At 42.6% G+C, this 15,394-nt stretch overlaps 1 protein-coding gene across 9 annotated transcripts in view; it reads left to right on the top strand.

The window, feature by feature from the left end:
* Positions 1 to 11,086, top strand: part of SYBU (syntabulin) — an 85,488-nt gene extending 74,402 nt beyond the window's left edge. For all 9 annotated transcript variants that reach the window (XM_073632165.1, XM_073632166.1, XM_073632163.1 and 6 more), the window contains one exon: positions 7,998 to 11,086. In XM_073632165.1, coding sequence (XP_073488266.1) covers positions 7,998 to 9,087 — 1,090 coding nt within the window. In that variant the 3' untranslated portion in view covers positions 9,088 to 11,086. The remainder of the gene's footprint in view (positions 1 to 7,997) is intronic.
* The last annotated feature ends 4,308 nt before the right edge of the window (positions 11,087 to 15,394 follow it).

Genomic DNA, 15,394 nt, shown 5'->3' with positions numbered 1-15,394 from the left:
AAAAAAAAAAAAAAAAAAAAAGACCTTTCACCTATCTCTGGACTCAACTTTAACACCAGGATAAGGATCCTTCTTTTAGCCATATGAATGTAATTATGTCTCATTGGACTTTTGGCCAAAAATGACTGTCACTTGAAAAGAAGTAGTTTTATCTTGATGGTAGCTGCTTGAATTACTGTATCTTATCAATAGCTTGTGTAAGTGAAATCTCCAGAATTACACTTCTTTAAAGGAGGTCTCAATCTCTGTAAAGTGGAATCGAGACCTCTTGCTGGTGATCTCTCTAGTGAAGCATTCCAGGCTACTTGATTGCCCCACTGCCTGGGGACACAGTTTGCTCATTTTGCGATATTCTGAAATGATCACTCCCACATCTTTCTCTTCTGTAGATTTTTACATCGCTGTACACCCCATATTCTACTTTATAGGAATATTATTTTTGCCTAAGTGCATTATTTCTCAGGAACTGTGGAGTGCAGTCTCTACTGCTTTGACCAATCTTCCAGCAATGGTACATTTCCCTGTTATGAAGCCTCTAGGATTATTAACACTATTACACACCTTTTCATGTTATCAGCTAAAAAGGCAGCTTTTTAGCTCGTTTTGCACACAGTGGCCCCGAACCTCGTCTTCTGGGGTCCCTCGGCAGCTGTCTCGGCTCCTCCCCGCTTCTGATAACCCCCTCTGGGAAGCGCTCTCCCAAGGGGGTTACCTTGCCCCCCTGAGACATGTATGCGGCGTCCATAGCCACCGACTACAAGACTCGGCCCCGCCCCCCCGCCCTTGCATCATTGGAGTTGATTGACAGCAGCGGGAGCCAATGGCTGTGCTGCTATCAATCTATCCAATGAAGAGCCGAGAAGACCAAGCAAAGAGAGCGCGTTCGAGACACTGAACTTTCCAGGGCTCAGGTAAGTAAAACGGAGGGCTGGGGGGGCCAGTGATCGTAAGATGTTTTTTCACCTTAATGCATAAGATGCATTAAGGTGAAAAACATGAACCTTTACAACCCCTTTAAACTACATAGAGTGTTCTTTACTGTAAGAGTGGCAAGGATGTGGAATTCCCTTCCACAGGCGGTGGTCTCAGAGGGGGGAATTGATAGTTTCAACTATTTTCACCTATTAGATAAGCACCTGAATGACCACAACATACAGGTGTATATATAATGTAATACTGACATATAATCACACACATAGGTTGGACTTGATGGACTTGTGTCTTTTTTCAACCTCACCTACTATGTAATAAGTGCACTGATATCTATCCTATAGCCAGTCTGATATCCATTGAACCACCAGACTTTAAAACTAACTCCAGAGATTTTATTTTTTGAATACTTACATTGGGCCAGCTTGGCACATTGTAAGTATGTATACATGATACCTGATCGTCTTCTGAGGAAGCTGTAAATCGCTGTAGTAGCTTGAGCACCCTGTCACAATCTTCAGGTGCTGTGCCAAGCAGCTGCCCTTCTGCGTACTAACTATAGGAAGTTGCATGCTTGGCGAAGTTGCCATTCAGAGAACAGCTTGCATTTTTCTCAATGAATTATTATATTACCACCCCCCCCCATCTCCACTTTGTCCAATCAGAGAACACTATGCATTAATTGAGGAAAATGCAAGGCGTTCTCTGGCAGCTAAATGAGCAATACCCTGTGGTTACTATGTAGAAGGGCAGTTAGTCGGCGCGGCATCTAGAAGACCATGGCCATTCCTGTAGTAGCATGGGCTACTACATTGACCTAAAGCTTCCACAGACGCTGATCAGATATCACACATGCATACTTAACCACTTCAGCCCGGAAGGATTTACCCACCTCCTGACCAGGCCATTTTATGCAATATGGCACTGCGTCGCTTTAACTGACAATTGTGTGGTCATGTGACGTTGTACACATAATAGATGTCCTTTTTTTTTCCCACAAATAGAGCTTTCTTCTCGTGGTATTTGATCACCCCTGCGGTTTTTATTTTTTGCGCTATAGACAAAAAAGAGCGACAATTTTGAAAAAAAAATATTTTTTACTTTTTGCTATAATAAATATCCCAAAAAATAAAAATAAAAAAGAATTCTTCATCATGTTTAGACCAATATGCATTCTTCTACATATTTTTGGTAAAAAAAAAAAATCGCAATAAGCGTACATTTAGTTTACGCAAAAGTTATAGCGTCTACAAAATAGGGTATATATTTATGACATTTTTATACATTTATTTTTTACTAGTAATGGCGGTGATCAGCAATTTTATTTATTTTTGCGATGGACAGATCGGACACTTTTGGGACCGTTGACATTTATACAGCGATCAGTGCTAAAAAATGCACTGATTACTGTGTAAATGTCACTGACAGGAAAGGGGTTAACACTAGGAGGCAATCAAGGAGTTAAATGTGTTCCCTGGGAGGTGTTTCTACCTGGGGGGTGGGGGGGACTGACTGGAGAAGAGATCGCTGTTCCTGATCACTAGGAACAGCAGATCCCTCTCTCCTCCCCTGTCAGAACGGGGATCTGTCTGTTTACTTTGACAAAAACAAGGAGAGGGGAGCCTCTGAATAGATAGTAAAATACTTTATTTTAAAAAAGCAATATCAACTCACATGAGAGATCGCAATGTTGCACATAGATGAGCTGGATATTGTCCAAAAGCAGGGTCAGGATGGATGATCAGGATACGATGAGATCCGCTTATCACTGGTGTGGTGGGAGTCCTGCTGGGACATAAGGTATCCAGGGAGGGGTTGAGGTAGTGAGTTGTCAAAGCCATGGCACTCGGCCCTGCTATTCCTTATTGTCCTCGCTGTTCACCGCTGCAAGGTGGAAGACAGCCGTGCGGTGACAGGTCTCATCCAGAGCGAGGCTTGGAACACACGGCGCGGGGCTGTGACGTCACTAATATGCGACACGTTTCTGAGCTTTCGTACTGCGAGTGGTATGGCAGCCGCGCTCCTTTTTCAAGCATAGAGGATGGGGGAGGGGAAGTCTTTTATAGTGGGATGGGGCGGAGTCAATGGGCATGCAAATGCAATAATTGGTGAAAACATACGGGACATCATATATATCTATATCTATATCTATCTATCTCACATAGAAATGAATAAAAAATCTCTAACAATATTACTGAACACAGAAAAAAAAAAGGAAGGAGATAGGCTCATGATAAAAGATTCAAAAGAGATTAAAAACATTAGCCAATTAAGTCAATTAAAACATATTTCTACAAAATCAAAAAAATCAATTTTTGATTAGATTTTTTTTTTTTTCTGTCAGTTGTGTACCGTACCATTGCAGAGATTTCCCTTCACTTCCTGTCCCATAGCCACACAGGAAGTGGGAGGAAATCGCTGCAAATTAAGGGAATTTTTTGGGGACCCCCAAGTCACCAGAACTAGTGTCCCCATTGAAAGATTTACCCTCTAGTAATTTTCTGGGGACAACCCAAAATTTGGGATTTTCTTTTACTTTTAGGGCTCTTTCACACTGACGATCCGTATGTCCGTTTTTTTTATCCTTCCGTTTTCGGATGAAAAACGGACATGCATGTATCTCTATGGAGCGTCGGATGTCAGCGGTGACATGTCTGCTGACATCCGACCCACTCCAATCCGAAAAGTGTAACAGAGGAAAACCCTACTTTTCCATCCGTTATCGGATCGGATGACGACGGACTCTGCGGTCCGTCATCACCTGATCCCCCATAGGGGAGAGCGGCGCTCTGACAGGTCCGTCGCTGCACAGTGTGCAGAGACAGACCTGTCATTTTCCTGCTCAGCGGGGATCGGCGGAGCAATCCCCGCTGAGCAAGCGGGTGTTCACGGGGCGGATCATCACTGATCCGCCCCGTGTGAAAGAGCCCTTACTCTTAATAATGGTAAACAGAACAAAAAAGGGTGAATCTCATTAATGGGAGCACAGACAGAAAAAAAAAAAAAAACGACAAGCATTCTAATCCCTCTCCACTCTATTCAAAACTAATACAAAAAGTTTTGCCTTTTTAGTTATGCTTTAAAAGGAGTTGTAAAGGCACGAGTGTCTCAGCCAACCGATTTATTCTCCTTCCTGATTGGCTGAGACACAGCAGCAGCGCCATTTGGCTTCCGCTGCTGTCAACCAAAGTTGGCTAGCTAATCAGGGAAGAGAGGGGATGGGATCCATCGGGGGTCCGTCTCTGAATGGACACAGGGAGCTGTGACGCGGCTCGGGTGCCCCATAGCAAGCTGCTTGCTGTGGGGGGCACTGAACAGGAGGGAGGGGCCAGTATCACAGAAGAGGGACCTGAGAAGAGGAGGATTGGGGCTGCTCTGTGCAAAACCACTACACAGAGCAGGTAAGTATAACATGTTTATTTTTATAGGGAAAAAACAAGACTTTACAATCACTTTAAGTCCTAACTTAAACAAAATTTTGAGGTCAATATGTGGATTGTAATGGGATGCATTGCTGAAATCAAAATGGGCTATGTCCGCGGCATCACCGTAATCCGTCATCCAAAAACATAGGGGGTTATTTTACTAAAACTGGAGAGTGCAAACTCTGGTGCAGCTCTGCATAGAAACCAATCGGCTTCCAGGTTTTGTTGTCAAAGTTTAATCGAACAAGCTGAATTTAGAAGCTGATTGGCTATCATGCACAGCTGCACTGGATTTTGAGTTCACCAGCTTTAGTAAATTTCCCCCATAGTGTTTTCTGGTTGAATTCTTTGACTTTGTCACAAGCTAGAAAATATAAATCCTGTTAAAATGGTGTACTTTTTTTATTATGATCATTCAAGCTGCAACCCCTCTAAATGACTCCTGCTTATTGATCCAGGATTTCGAACTAGGGATGGACGAACGGTTTGGCTCGAGCATAAGTTCGGCCAAACTTTGGTTGTTCGGATGTTCTGCGAACATCGAACAATATGTGGTGTTTGGGGCAAATTCCAAAGCTGCCGGAACACCGATAAAGTCTATGGGACACTAACATGAATGATCAAAAGTGCTAATTTTAAAGGCTTATATGCAAGTTATTGTCATAAAAAGGTGTTTGGGGACCTGGGTCCTGCCCCAGGGGACATGTATCAAGGCAAATTTTTTTTTTTTAAACGGTCGTTTTTTCGGGAGCAGTGATTTTTTTTTTTTTTTTTTTTTTTTTTTTAATGCTTAAAGTGAAACAATAAAAATGAAATATTCCTTTAAATATTGTGCCTGGGGGGTGTCTATAGTATGGCTGTAAAGTGGCGCATTTTTCCTGTGTTTAGAACAGTACCACAGCAAAATGACATTTCTAAAGGAAAAATTGTCATTTAAAACTGATTGCGGCTGTAATGAATTGTCAGGTATCTGCAATATAGACAAAACTCATAGGAAAAAAAAGAGCATGGGACCCCCCCCAGTCCATTACCAGGCCCTTTTGGATCTGGTATGAATATTAGGGGGAACCCCGAAGCAAAATAAAAAAAAAAAAATTGCGTGGTGGTCCCCCTAAAATCCATACCAGGCCCTTCGGGTCTGATATGGAAATTAAGGGGAACCCTGTGCCAAATTATAAAAAAAATGGAATAGGGGTCCCCACCAAAATCCATACCTTATCTGAGCACGCAACCTGGCAGGCCGCAGGAAAAGAGGGGGGGCGAGAGAATGCCCCCCCTCCTGAAGCGTACCAGGCCACATGCCCTCAACATGGGGAGGGTGCTTTGGGGTAGCTCCCCAAAGCACCTTGTCCCCATGTTGATGAGGACAAGGGTCTCATCCCCACAACCCTTGCCTGGTGGTTGTGGGGGTTTGCGGGCGGGGGGGCTTATCGGTTACGTAAACGGGTGACCCCCCCCTGACGCCATGGGGAAGTCCCCGTGGCATCAGAGGGGGGCCCCGCCCTCAGTTATATAAGGGCTATCACAAGAGAAGACTCATCAGACAGCGGGAGCCTCCCATGGAGGCGGATCAGTCGCGGATTTTAGTTTTTTTCTTTTTTTTGTCCGGGCGGCGTGATAGAAGAAGATGAATGGACATTGTGGGACATTTTTTTTTTTTTTTTTTTTTTCCAAATGACTTTTCCCAAGCTGTGTTTTGTCGTTTTTAACATTTTGACACTTTTTTTTTTGTGAAATGGTAGGGGTACTTGTACCCCATTACCATTTCACACAAGGGGGGAGGTTGGGATCTGGGGGTCCCCTTGTTAAAGGGGGCTTCCAGATTTCCGATAAGCCCCCCACCCACAGTCCCCTACAACCATCGGGCAAGGGTTGTGGTGATGAGGCCCTAGTCCGCATAAACATGGGGACAAGGTGCTTTGGGTGGCTACCCCAAAGCACCCTCCCCATGTTGAGGGCATGTGGCCTGGTACGGTTCAGGAGGGGGGCTGCTCTCTTGTTCCCTTCCCCTCTTTTTTTTTTTTTTTTTTTTTTTCTTGTGGCCTGCCAGGTTGCGTGCTCGGATAAGGGTCTGGTATGGATTTTGGGGGGACCCCTACGCTAGTTTTAAAAAAAAAATTGGTGCAGGGTTCCCCTTAAAATCCATACCAGACCCAGGTGTATGTCCATGGTATGGATTTTGGGGGGCCTCTATGCCATTTTTTTTTTTTTTTTTTTGGCGCAGGGTTCCCCTTAATTTCCATATCAGACCTGAAGGGCCTGGTATGGATTTTAGGGGGACCCCCACACAATTTTTTTTTTTTTTTTTAATTTTGGTTCGGGGTTCCCCTTAATATTCATACCAGACCCAAAGGGCCTGGTAATGGACTGGGGTGGGGGGAGAAATCCCATGCTCTTTTTTTCAATTAAAAAAACTGAGTTTAAAAAAAAAAAATTTGCATTGATACATGTCCCCTGGGGCAGGACCCAGGTCCCCAAACACTTTTTATGACAATAACTTGCATATAAGCCTTTAAAATGAGCACTTTTGATTGTTCGTGTCCCATAGGCTTTAACGGTGTTCGTGTGTTCTGCTGAATTTTTTGCCTGTTCGCATGTTCTGCTGCGAACCGAACAGGAGGGTGTTCGGCTCATCCCTACTTCAAACCTGAGACTTGCCCATTCAACCAAAATCCTTCACCTATATTCTACCTTAATTGCTTCCTTCTCTGTATTGCAGCATTTGTTGCCTTATTGTGTGTGAGCCTTCTTAGATGTCTGTGTGGAATCCTCTGCCTTAGATTAGGCAACAATTAAAAGGCCTAGAATATGTTAAACTGTATTTTTCTACTATTCTGATGTATTGCCTTAACTAAGGGAGTTGCATGTTCCTAATGGGCTACCAGATTGAAAACGTTATTCTATATTTAAAGGGTAAGTTCATATTTGGGAACATGTTACATGTTCCACACGATTTTAGGGTGGAACATGTAACATGTTCCCAGTGCTGCCCCCCTCCCTGTGACAGCTAGTACAGGGAACTTCTCCCCGTACTGCTGTCACTGTTTGAAAGGGGCTCTGTGTGTCTTAATGAACTACAAGACCCGACATCCTTAGCGGCTGTCGGCTTGTAGTTCTCAATGAACTACCACGGTGCTGTGGTAGTTCATGAAGCCTTCCTGCCAGAGAGTATCAGCTTACCCGTACGGCATATACAGGCAAGCAGATACACTGACCATGTGCAGGAGATCTACTGATCACTGATGCAATGCTTTCCAGGCTCCTGCAACAAAAAATAATAAATTCACTTTTTTTTTTTTTTTTTTTTTACCTGCAATTATTTATTTTTTAACTTATCCTTTAATGACTAACCATAGTCATATCTGTGAATTCTGTATATATGTGATTTTAGTATAGATTTATTTTTGTTTTTTATGTATGCCGTGCCTTTTTTTTATTGTATACTCAAAATGGCCCTCACTCCTGTTCACCTTTACTGGAACTGAAATTGCAATTTGAGGTTCCATCTGCTGGCGTAGTCTGGTATTGCCCCTGCTCCAGTCTTATGAGTGTCTTAATGTATTGAATCAGGAGAACTAGACATTGGCCAATCCAAGGGTCTTTGTTATTTGTAGTATAATAAACATTATTTTGACATTACAGGGAAGCAGAAATAGAAGACCTGAAGTCTCAGTTGGCTCGTATGAGGGAAGACTGGATTGAAGAGGAATGCCATCGCGTTGAGGCCCAGCTCGCTCTGAAAGAAGCTCGAAAGGAGATCAAGCAACTAAAGCAGTTCATTGAAACTATGAAAAACAGTTTGGCTGAGAAAGACAAAGGAATTCAGAAATACTTCATAGACATAAATATTCAAAACAAGAAATTGGAGACCCTTCTGCGTACTATGGAATTGGCTCAAGATGAAGAATTTCGAGATGAACCGTGTTTGGATTATTTTTGTAACTCTCCAGGAGCTTCTCTGACTGAAAGTGCAATTTATGATAAGATGTCAGAAGGACTTCTAATGGAGGACCAAGCAACTGAGGAGATGGCAGACTGTGATCTCCTTTTGAATGATGATCTGGCAAACCGAGATGACCTTTACGATGAGGTCTTGATGGAAACAAGAAGTGATCTTGGTAGCTTGGCAAATCTAAATTCTACCAAACTGCAATCCACAGCTTGTTTTGATAAAGAAATTGAGAAAATACATTCCAAATGGGCCCAGGGTTCACAAAGGATGGAACAGGCAATCCAAACTGATGTTGTTCCTTACAGCCTTGACCTTGAAAAGTTCATCTTCAAGATGTATAAGGCCCATAATGACCAACCTATTAATACATCATCTTCCATTATGTGTGGTCTCCATGCCAAGTGTTCTGGTTCCACAAATCTCATTGACTTGACCCCTGATGATCCAAACGTTGCTATCCTTTTATCCCCTGACTCTCTGGGCAAGGATACCCTTTCAGTCTCAAACCGTGCCATGAAAGAACTTGATTTTGGAGGACCTTTGCCAGAGTTGCCAAGCAGAGATATGCAACACATGTGCATAGCTAAAAGACACTGGAGTGACCATTTTTTGACCGACCTGTTTGTGGTGGCTGTGCCCATTATTCCTACAGTTCTATGGGCATTAAGTGCACAAAGAGGATATCCAGACCCTGTGTATAACATTGGCACTATGATGCGTGGCTGTTGTCTAATGGCTTTGCATACTCTTAGGAAAACATCCTACAGCCCTTATATTTAAACCCTACCTTTTTTTTTTTTTTTTTCTTCTAGAATTTCAATCCTCTAGAATGTTAATAGGACACTGTCCTTTCCTATATGCTTAAAGGGGAATCTGTATATTACCTTCTAATTAGTTTTAATCTTCTCTTGTAATCTAATAGACCCATGCGGTTCCTAGGATACGGATATAACCCCAGCACTTGTCAATTGAGTGTAGCTCTTGATCACTTTGTGTTGATTGCATGATGCCCAGGAAGCAAACAAAGTCTAAAACAAAATGGAGCAAATACAACTCACATTGACTTCATGCTGGAATTAAATTACTACCAAAGGATACCAGTTTTAAATATGGTAGCAGTAAGGATGAGCAATGTAATGTTTTACAATCACCATCAATAATAATGGTTTAAAGTGATTGTTCAGAATGAATTCCCCGGTCATGGATTGACACCGTTCCCTTTATTCCATGGCTTTTTTTTTTTTTTTTGTACCTTAGTGGATTGCTGCTAGATTCTGAAGTTTATGGAAATTTGTTATTTCCCCTTTAATGCATTTTGCTTACATAGAGCACTTATCAAATTGAAAAAATTCAATTTGTCATATTTGCACCAATTTTTTTTTTTTTTTTATTTGCACTTTATCACCTCTCACTTTCAGCTTCTTTTACTGAAGCAAAATTAATTGAAAATAATAAATTTAATAGCTTTTCTTCTCCCCTAACAAATATTGCACTAAATGTACTAAAGAACAAAAGTTTTTGAATGTTATAAATGCACTTCTAAATTCTAAAATTCTTTATACTGCAGCCTTGCTGCTCATACTGAGTTTATTAGCTATGCTTAATGTGTGATTTTTTTTTTTTTTTCCCTTACTCTCCTGCACTGGGAACATTCACTGATCTCGAAGTACTCTTCTTTAAAGGGATTGTCCACCCAGCTGTTAGATTTAAGTGGTCGTCATACTGATGACTTTTGGCATTTCAGTTATGGATGTATGGTGGCATGTTGAACCACTGGCTGCTTATGTTTCTACGGGGCTCCAGTGCCAAGATTTCTGCAACCAAATACCAGTTTTGCCAACCTGCCACTGCCATGAGGGCCTCTGACTCTTGCTACTGAATTTCATTTTTTTTTTTTTTTTTACAATCCAGAATTTCGCTGGATAACCGAAATGCCTTTTTTATGTCACAATGGCTGCCGCAGGGGCAAACCTGGGAACTCTGCCAAGGACTGCTTGCTCCTCGAGTCTACAAGAGATAAAATGAGGAAATGGGGCATTTAACCTAGTTTCTACCCCATGGCTGGGAAAATAGAGTGTGAGTGTGTGTGTGTGTCTTTCGTTTTTTTTTTTTCCTGCCGATGGAAACGGGTGATGGTTGTCCCTTGTAACTGATTTTCTTTACTGGTTTGTGACTGGTTTTTTTTTTTGTTTTGTTTTGTTTTGTTTTGTTTTACCAGCCTATCATCTGATACAACCAGTCAAAAAAAACTTTAAGAAGTGCTGGAAATTGCACTAAATAATACTTGTCAAGGGACAACTTGAAACGGTTTTAAGAGACAACTCAGATCTGTAGCTGGATGGAGACTCTCTTGAATGTAATCTACTTTGTTGTTGTATTTGTATACAATGTTGAAGTGTCCATAACGTTCTGAATATTCCTAGCACAGTTGCCTCATTTCATAGAGCCCCACATTCTGCTGTAGGTATGCTTGGCTATCTGTGAAGTAAATATTGTTACCTATGGTAATGTAATGTTCTATTAGTACCTGCATTGTGTCAGAGCATGTTCGTACCCAGAGATGTGCCTGTATATCAAAGAGGTTATTGCAAAGTGTTTACAGTGTAACGTAGCATGGTGAGATGTATTTATAAACCTTATTGTGTACAGTAAATATATAAAAAAAAAAGTCGGTTTCCTTATTTATTATGTACTTTTTGTGTTGCTGTATGCAAACACATTTTGCTTGTCCAATGTCTGTATGTACAGATTCAATAAACTGACCTTATCTATCTGCTTATTTTGGTGTCTTTTTCACTTTTGCACACTCCTTGAATCTTGTATGGCAAGGATAGAGTTGTCACAATTTTGTAACTGCCATTCTGTTATGTAAAGTAGCTGCTCTCAGAAGTCAAGCAGTCTAGTGAAAAATAGCAATATTTGTACATTTATATCTTTATTTTATTGATGGCAAAACTAGGCGCAAGAAATATTTGATAGGACCAGGAAAAGTTGCAACCTGTTGTGTTTTTATTTTTTCCAGTGGAGTCCTGGTGACCACTCTTTCTTTTTCATACATCATGGGAGATGGAGTCGGGCTAATATTCATTAAAGATAAAAACAATGTGTCTGCGCTAGAAGAAATCGCTACACTCAAAGTGCAGTATTAATAAACATAAACAACATAGGTGTTTATATAAATGTGCATGCGTGAAAATACCCCTAGGTGCTAAAGTATAAAGTGCACAGTGCTATGTAAAACACAGAATGTGAGTGATCAAACAAAACAACATATCAATTAAAATATCAAATAAAATGCAAGAGGATATAACAAATAGTGAATAAATAAAGTCCAAAACCGTGTATATCCAATGATATAAAAGTGCCCAAATAAATTAGTCCAAAGATTTGGTGAATTTCACATATCCTATCTTCCAAAGTGTGCCACCAAGAAACATGCTGTGGTGTCTTCCAGCCGCCCCCACAGGTGTATATGCTCACCTTCCTGTGTGTGACACAGCGATTAAACTATGTCAAACAAAGCCTTGGAGCCACTCCTGTGCTCATTAGGAACCAGCTGTGCAAACTTCCAATGTTCTCAAATGGAGATGGTTTATGCAAGAGAAAAAAACTCCATAGCGCAATATGTAGGTATAAAGGATTTTAATCAAATAATTAACTCCCCTAGCTGGGGTACTCACATATTGTGGGTGCGTGAGTGCACCATCCTTAACAAGCATAAAACGGTCAATCTCTCGGTGTGGCGTGCGGTGTGGCGTATGTAACGAAAATCTCCTTCTCTCTCTCTGCTGACAGCTCCGTCCAGGCCCCTCCCCTACGCGTGTTCGGCACCGGGACCACGTGCCTTCTTCAGGGGGAAGAAGAAGGCACGTGGTCCCGGTGCCGAACACGCGTAGGGGAGGGGCCTGGACGGAGCTGTCAGCAGAGAGAGAGAGAAGGAGATTTTCGTTACATACGCCACACCGCACGCCACACCGAGAGATTGACCGTTTTATGCTTGTTAAGGATGGTGCACTCACGCACCCACAATATGTGAGTACCCCAGCTAGGGGAGTTAATTATTTGATTAAAATCCTTTATACCTACATATTGCGCTATGGAGTTTTTTTCTCTTGCATAAACCATCTCCATTTGAGAACATTGGAAGTTTGCACAGCTGGTTCCTAATGAGCACAGGAGTGGCTCCAAGGCTTTGTTTGACATAGTTTAATCGCTGTGTCACACACAGGAAGGTGAGCATATACACCTGTGGGGGCGGCTGGAAGACACCACAGCATGTTTCTTGGTGGCACACTTTGGAAGATAGGATATGTGAAATTCACCAAATCTTTGGACTAATTTATTTGGGCACTTTTATATCATTGGATATACACGGTTTTGGACTTTATTTATTCACTATTTGTTATATCCTCTTGCATTTTATTTGATATTTTAATTGATATGTTGTTTTGTTTGATCACTCACATTCTGTGTTTTACATAGCACTGTGCACTTTATACTTTAGCACCTAGGGGTATTTTCACGCATGCACATTTATATCAACACCTATGTTGTTTATGTTTATTAATACTGCACTTTGAGTGTAGCGATTTCTTCTAGCGCAGACACATTGTTTTTATCTTTAATACTTTGCACGAATATGGAACGTGACTGAGTGTTTGCAGCTGATCTCCACTGTTCACTTATCATTCTGTAGGCATTTATCCGTAAGTGGCTCGCAGGGTTTTGCATATAATTTTGGGCTAATATTCATTACCTACTGGGTTATACTCCATCACCAGGTGACTGGACACTGGTAGACCAAAGGTCTTCAGACAGGAAGTGATCCCCTCTATAACCCTTCCCACACAGGAAGCACTTCAGTTTCTTACCAGTGTCTGCAAGGTGGATGGCACAGTTTATTTGAGCTCTCTGAGGTCTCTAGTCCCACAAACGGTTCTTAAATGAATCAAGGGATTGACCGATCGGATCCATTTGACACAGGCTTGTATGCTTAGATAAATGGTACCTGAGCCTCGCAAAAAAGACTCAAGATCCTGCAAGGTTTTGTCTGTAATGTGGCCTCCGGGCGCTGGACCCTGCAAAGTGGAATCCTGGACACCACAGGGCTAAGGCATTCCTGCAGAGTGCTGTACAGGTCCAAGGGAGTGGACCCTAAACATGAAAAGGGTACCCAGTCCTTGAAGGTCCTCAAGTGACAGGAACCCTCCGTGATGGGTGAAGTTTGGGCTCTTAGTTTCCAAGCTGCCCTGCGCCTGGACGGGTAAGTGAAACCCCTTTACTTATTATTGTGGGATGTCCCAGTTATTGTAACAATCGGTCAAGCTAGCTAGAGCCTGTGTGCGGTGACCATACAGGGGAGTTTTTGGGCTAGCTGTGGGTGTTTGCAAAGTGTACCTTTTTTTTTTTTTTGCTTGTATCTGGCTGTTTTCTTACCTGTATGATTTTGCCTTGGTTCACCAGGGCACACGTGAGTTCGCAAAAGCGCCGCTGGACTTATCAGTTGTTTGTATGGCGCCCATGCGCAGTAGCCTTTATCTGGACGCACAAGGTTTCGCGTCATACGCGTATACAGTCACGCCCGTTCGCCGGGACTGCGCGCGCACAGAACGTCCCGCCGCACACCCAGCTGGTGTCCTTCGACAGCTCTTTGGTCTTCACCATAGTGGAGTTTGGAGTGTGACTGTTTGAGGTTGTGGACAGGTGTCTTTTATACTGATAACAAGTTCAAACAGGTGCCATTAATACAGGTAATGAGTGGAGGACAGAGGAGCCTCTTTAAGAAGAAGCTACAGGTCTGTGAGAGCCAGAAATCTTGCTTGTGACCAAATACTTATTTTCCACCATAATTTGCAAATAAATTCTTTCAAAAATCAGACAAATGTGATTGTCTGGATTTGTTTCCACATTTTGTCTCTCATAGTTGAGGTATACCTATGATGACAATTACAGGCCTCTCTCATCTTTTTAAGTGGGAGAACTTGCACAATTGGTGGCTGACTAAATACTTTTTTGCCCCACTGTATCTGCCAGTCCGTAAAGGATCAGGTCAAACGGCCTAACCAGGAGGATGATCTGCCTGAAAGTAAGACAGATATTTCTCAAGCACTGTGTTTTGCTATTGATGCCTTTAAAGGATTCAGTACAGCAGGTTTCTCGTTTTGTCTCTCTCACCTGTACATAAGCCATAAGCGTCTGCGCATAAGAACTGGTCAGCCAAGCTTCCTTGTAAAAAGTTATTGGCAGGTTTCCCTTTTCATGGGGAATGTTTTATTTGGTGATCATTTGGACAAATATATCCAAAAGATCTCCAGAGGGAAGAGTTCTCTACTTCCTGTGAAGAAAAGCACCAGGCGTCCCTCGTTTAAAACCTCAGGGACTGCTTCCTCCAATGTCTCGGCGTCAAGGCGGTTCCGCCACCAACAGGGCACTAGGGCCAGGGGCAAGCTGCAGGGCCAGGGCCAGAAGAGGCCCTGGGTCCAAGATTCTTCTAAACCCAGCAGCAAGCCCTCCTTTTGAGGGGACGCCCCCACTCCAAGTGGGGGGGAAGGCTGCTGAACTTTGTGGCAATTTGGAGAACAATAATTCAGGACGAGTAGTTCACCTCAATTAAATTTCGCGGTTACAAGCTAGAGTTGCGGGGGGGTCCCCCCTCAGATTTTTAAGGTCCAGCATTCCCTCGGATCCTCCAAAAAGAAATGTATTGCGTCAGGCCCAACATCATCTAGTACATCAAGGAGTGATTGTAGAGCAGGGGTCTCAAACTGGTGGCCCTCCAGCTGTTGCAAAACTACAAGTCCCATGAGGCATTGCAAGGCTGACAGTTACAAGCATGACTCCCAGAGGCAGAGGCATGATGGAACTTGTAGTTTTGCAACAGCTGGAGGGCCGCCAGTTTGAGACCTCTGTTGTAGAGGTTCCGGTATCCAAAAGGGGCACAGGGTTTTACTCAAACCTGTTTAAGGTTCAGAAACCAAATGGGGACACAAGGCCCATTTTGGACCTAAGATTCCTGAACAAGTATCTACTGATACAGTCCTTTCGGATGGAGTCTGTACGCTCAGTAGTAGCCTCACTCCAAAGGGGA

This window comes from Aquarana catesbeiana, linkage group LG05, assembly GCF_042186555.1.
Source record: "Aquarana catesbeiana isolate 2022-GZ linkage group LG05, ASM4218655v1, whole genome shotgun sequence".
NCBI classification, from domain to species: domain Eukaryota; kingdom Metazoa; phylum Chordata; class Amphibia; order Anura; family Ranidae; genus Aquarana; species Aquarana catesbeiana.
The sequence above is the reverse complement of the archived record's forward strand: the minus strand, read 5'-3'. Positions and strand labels throughout refer to the sequence as shown.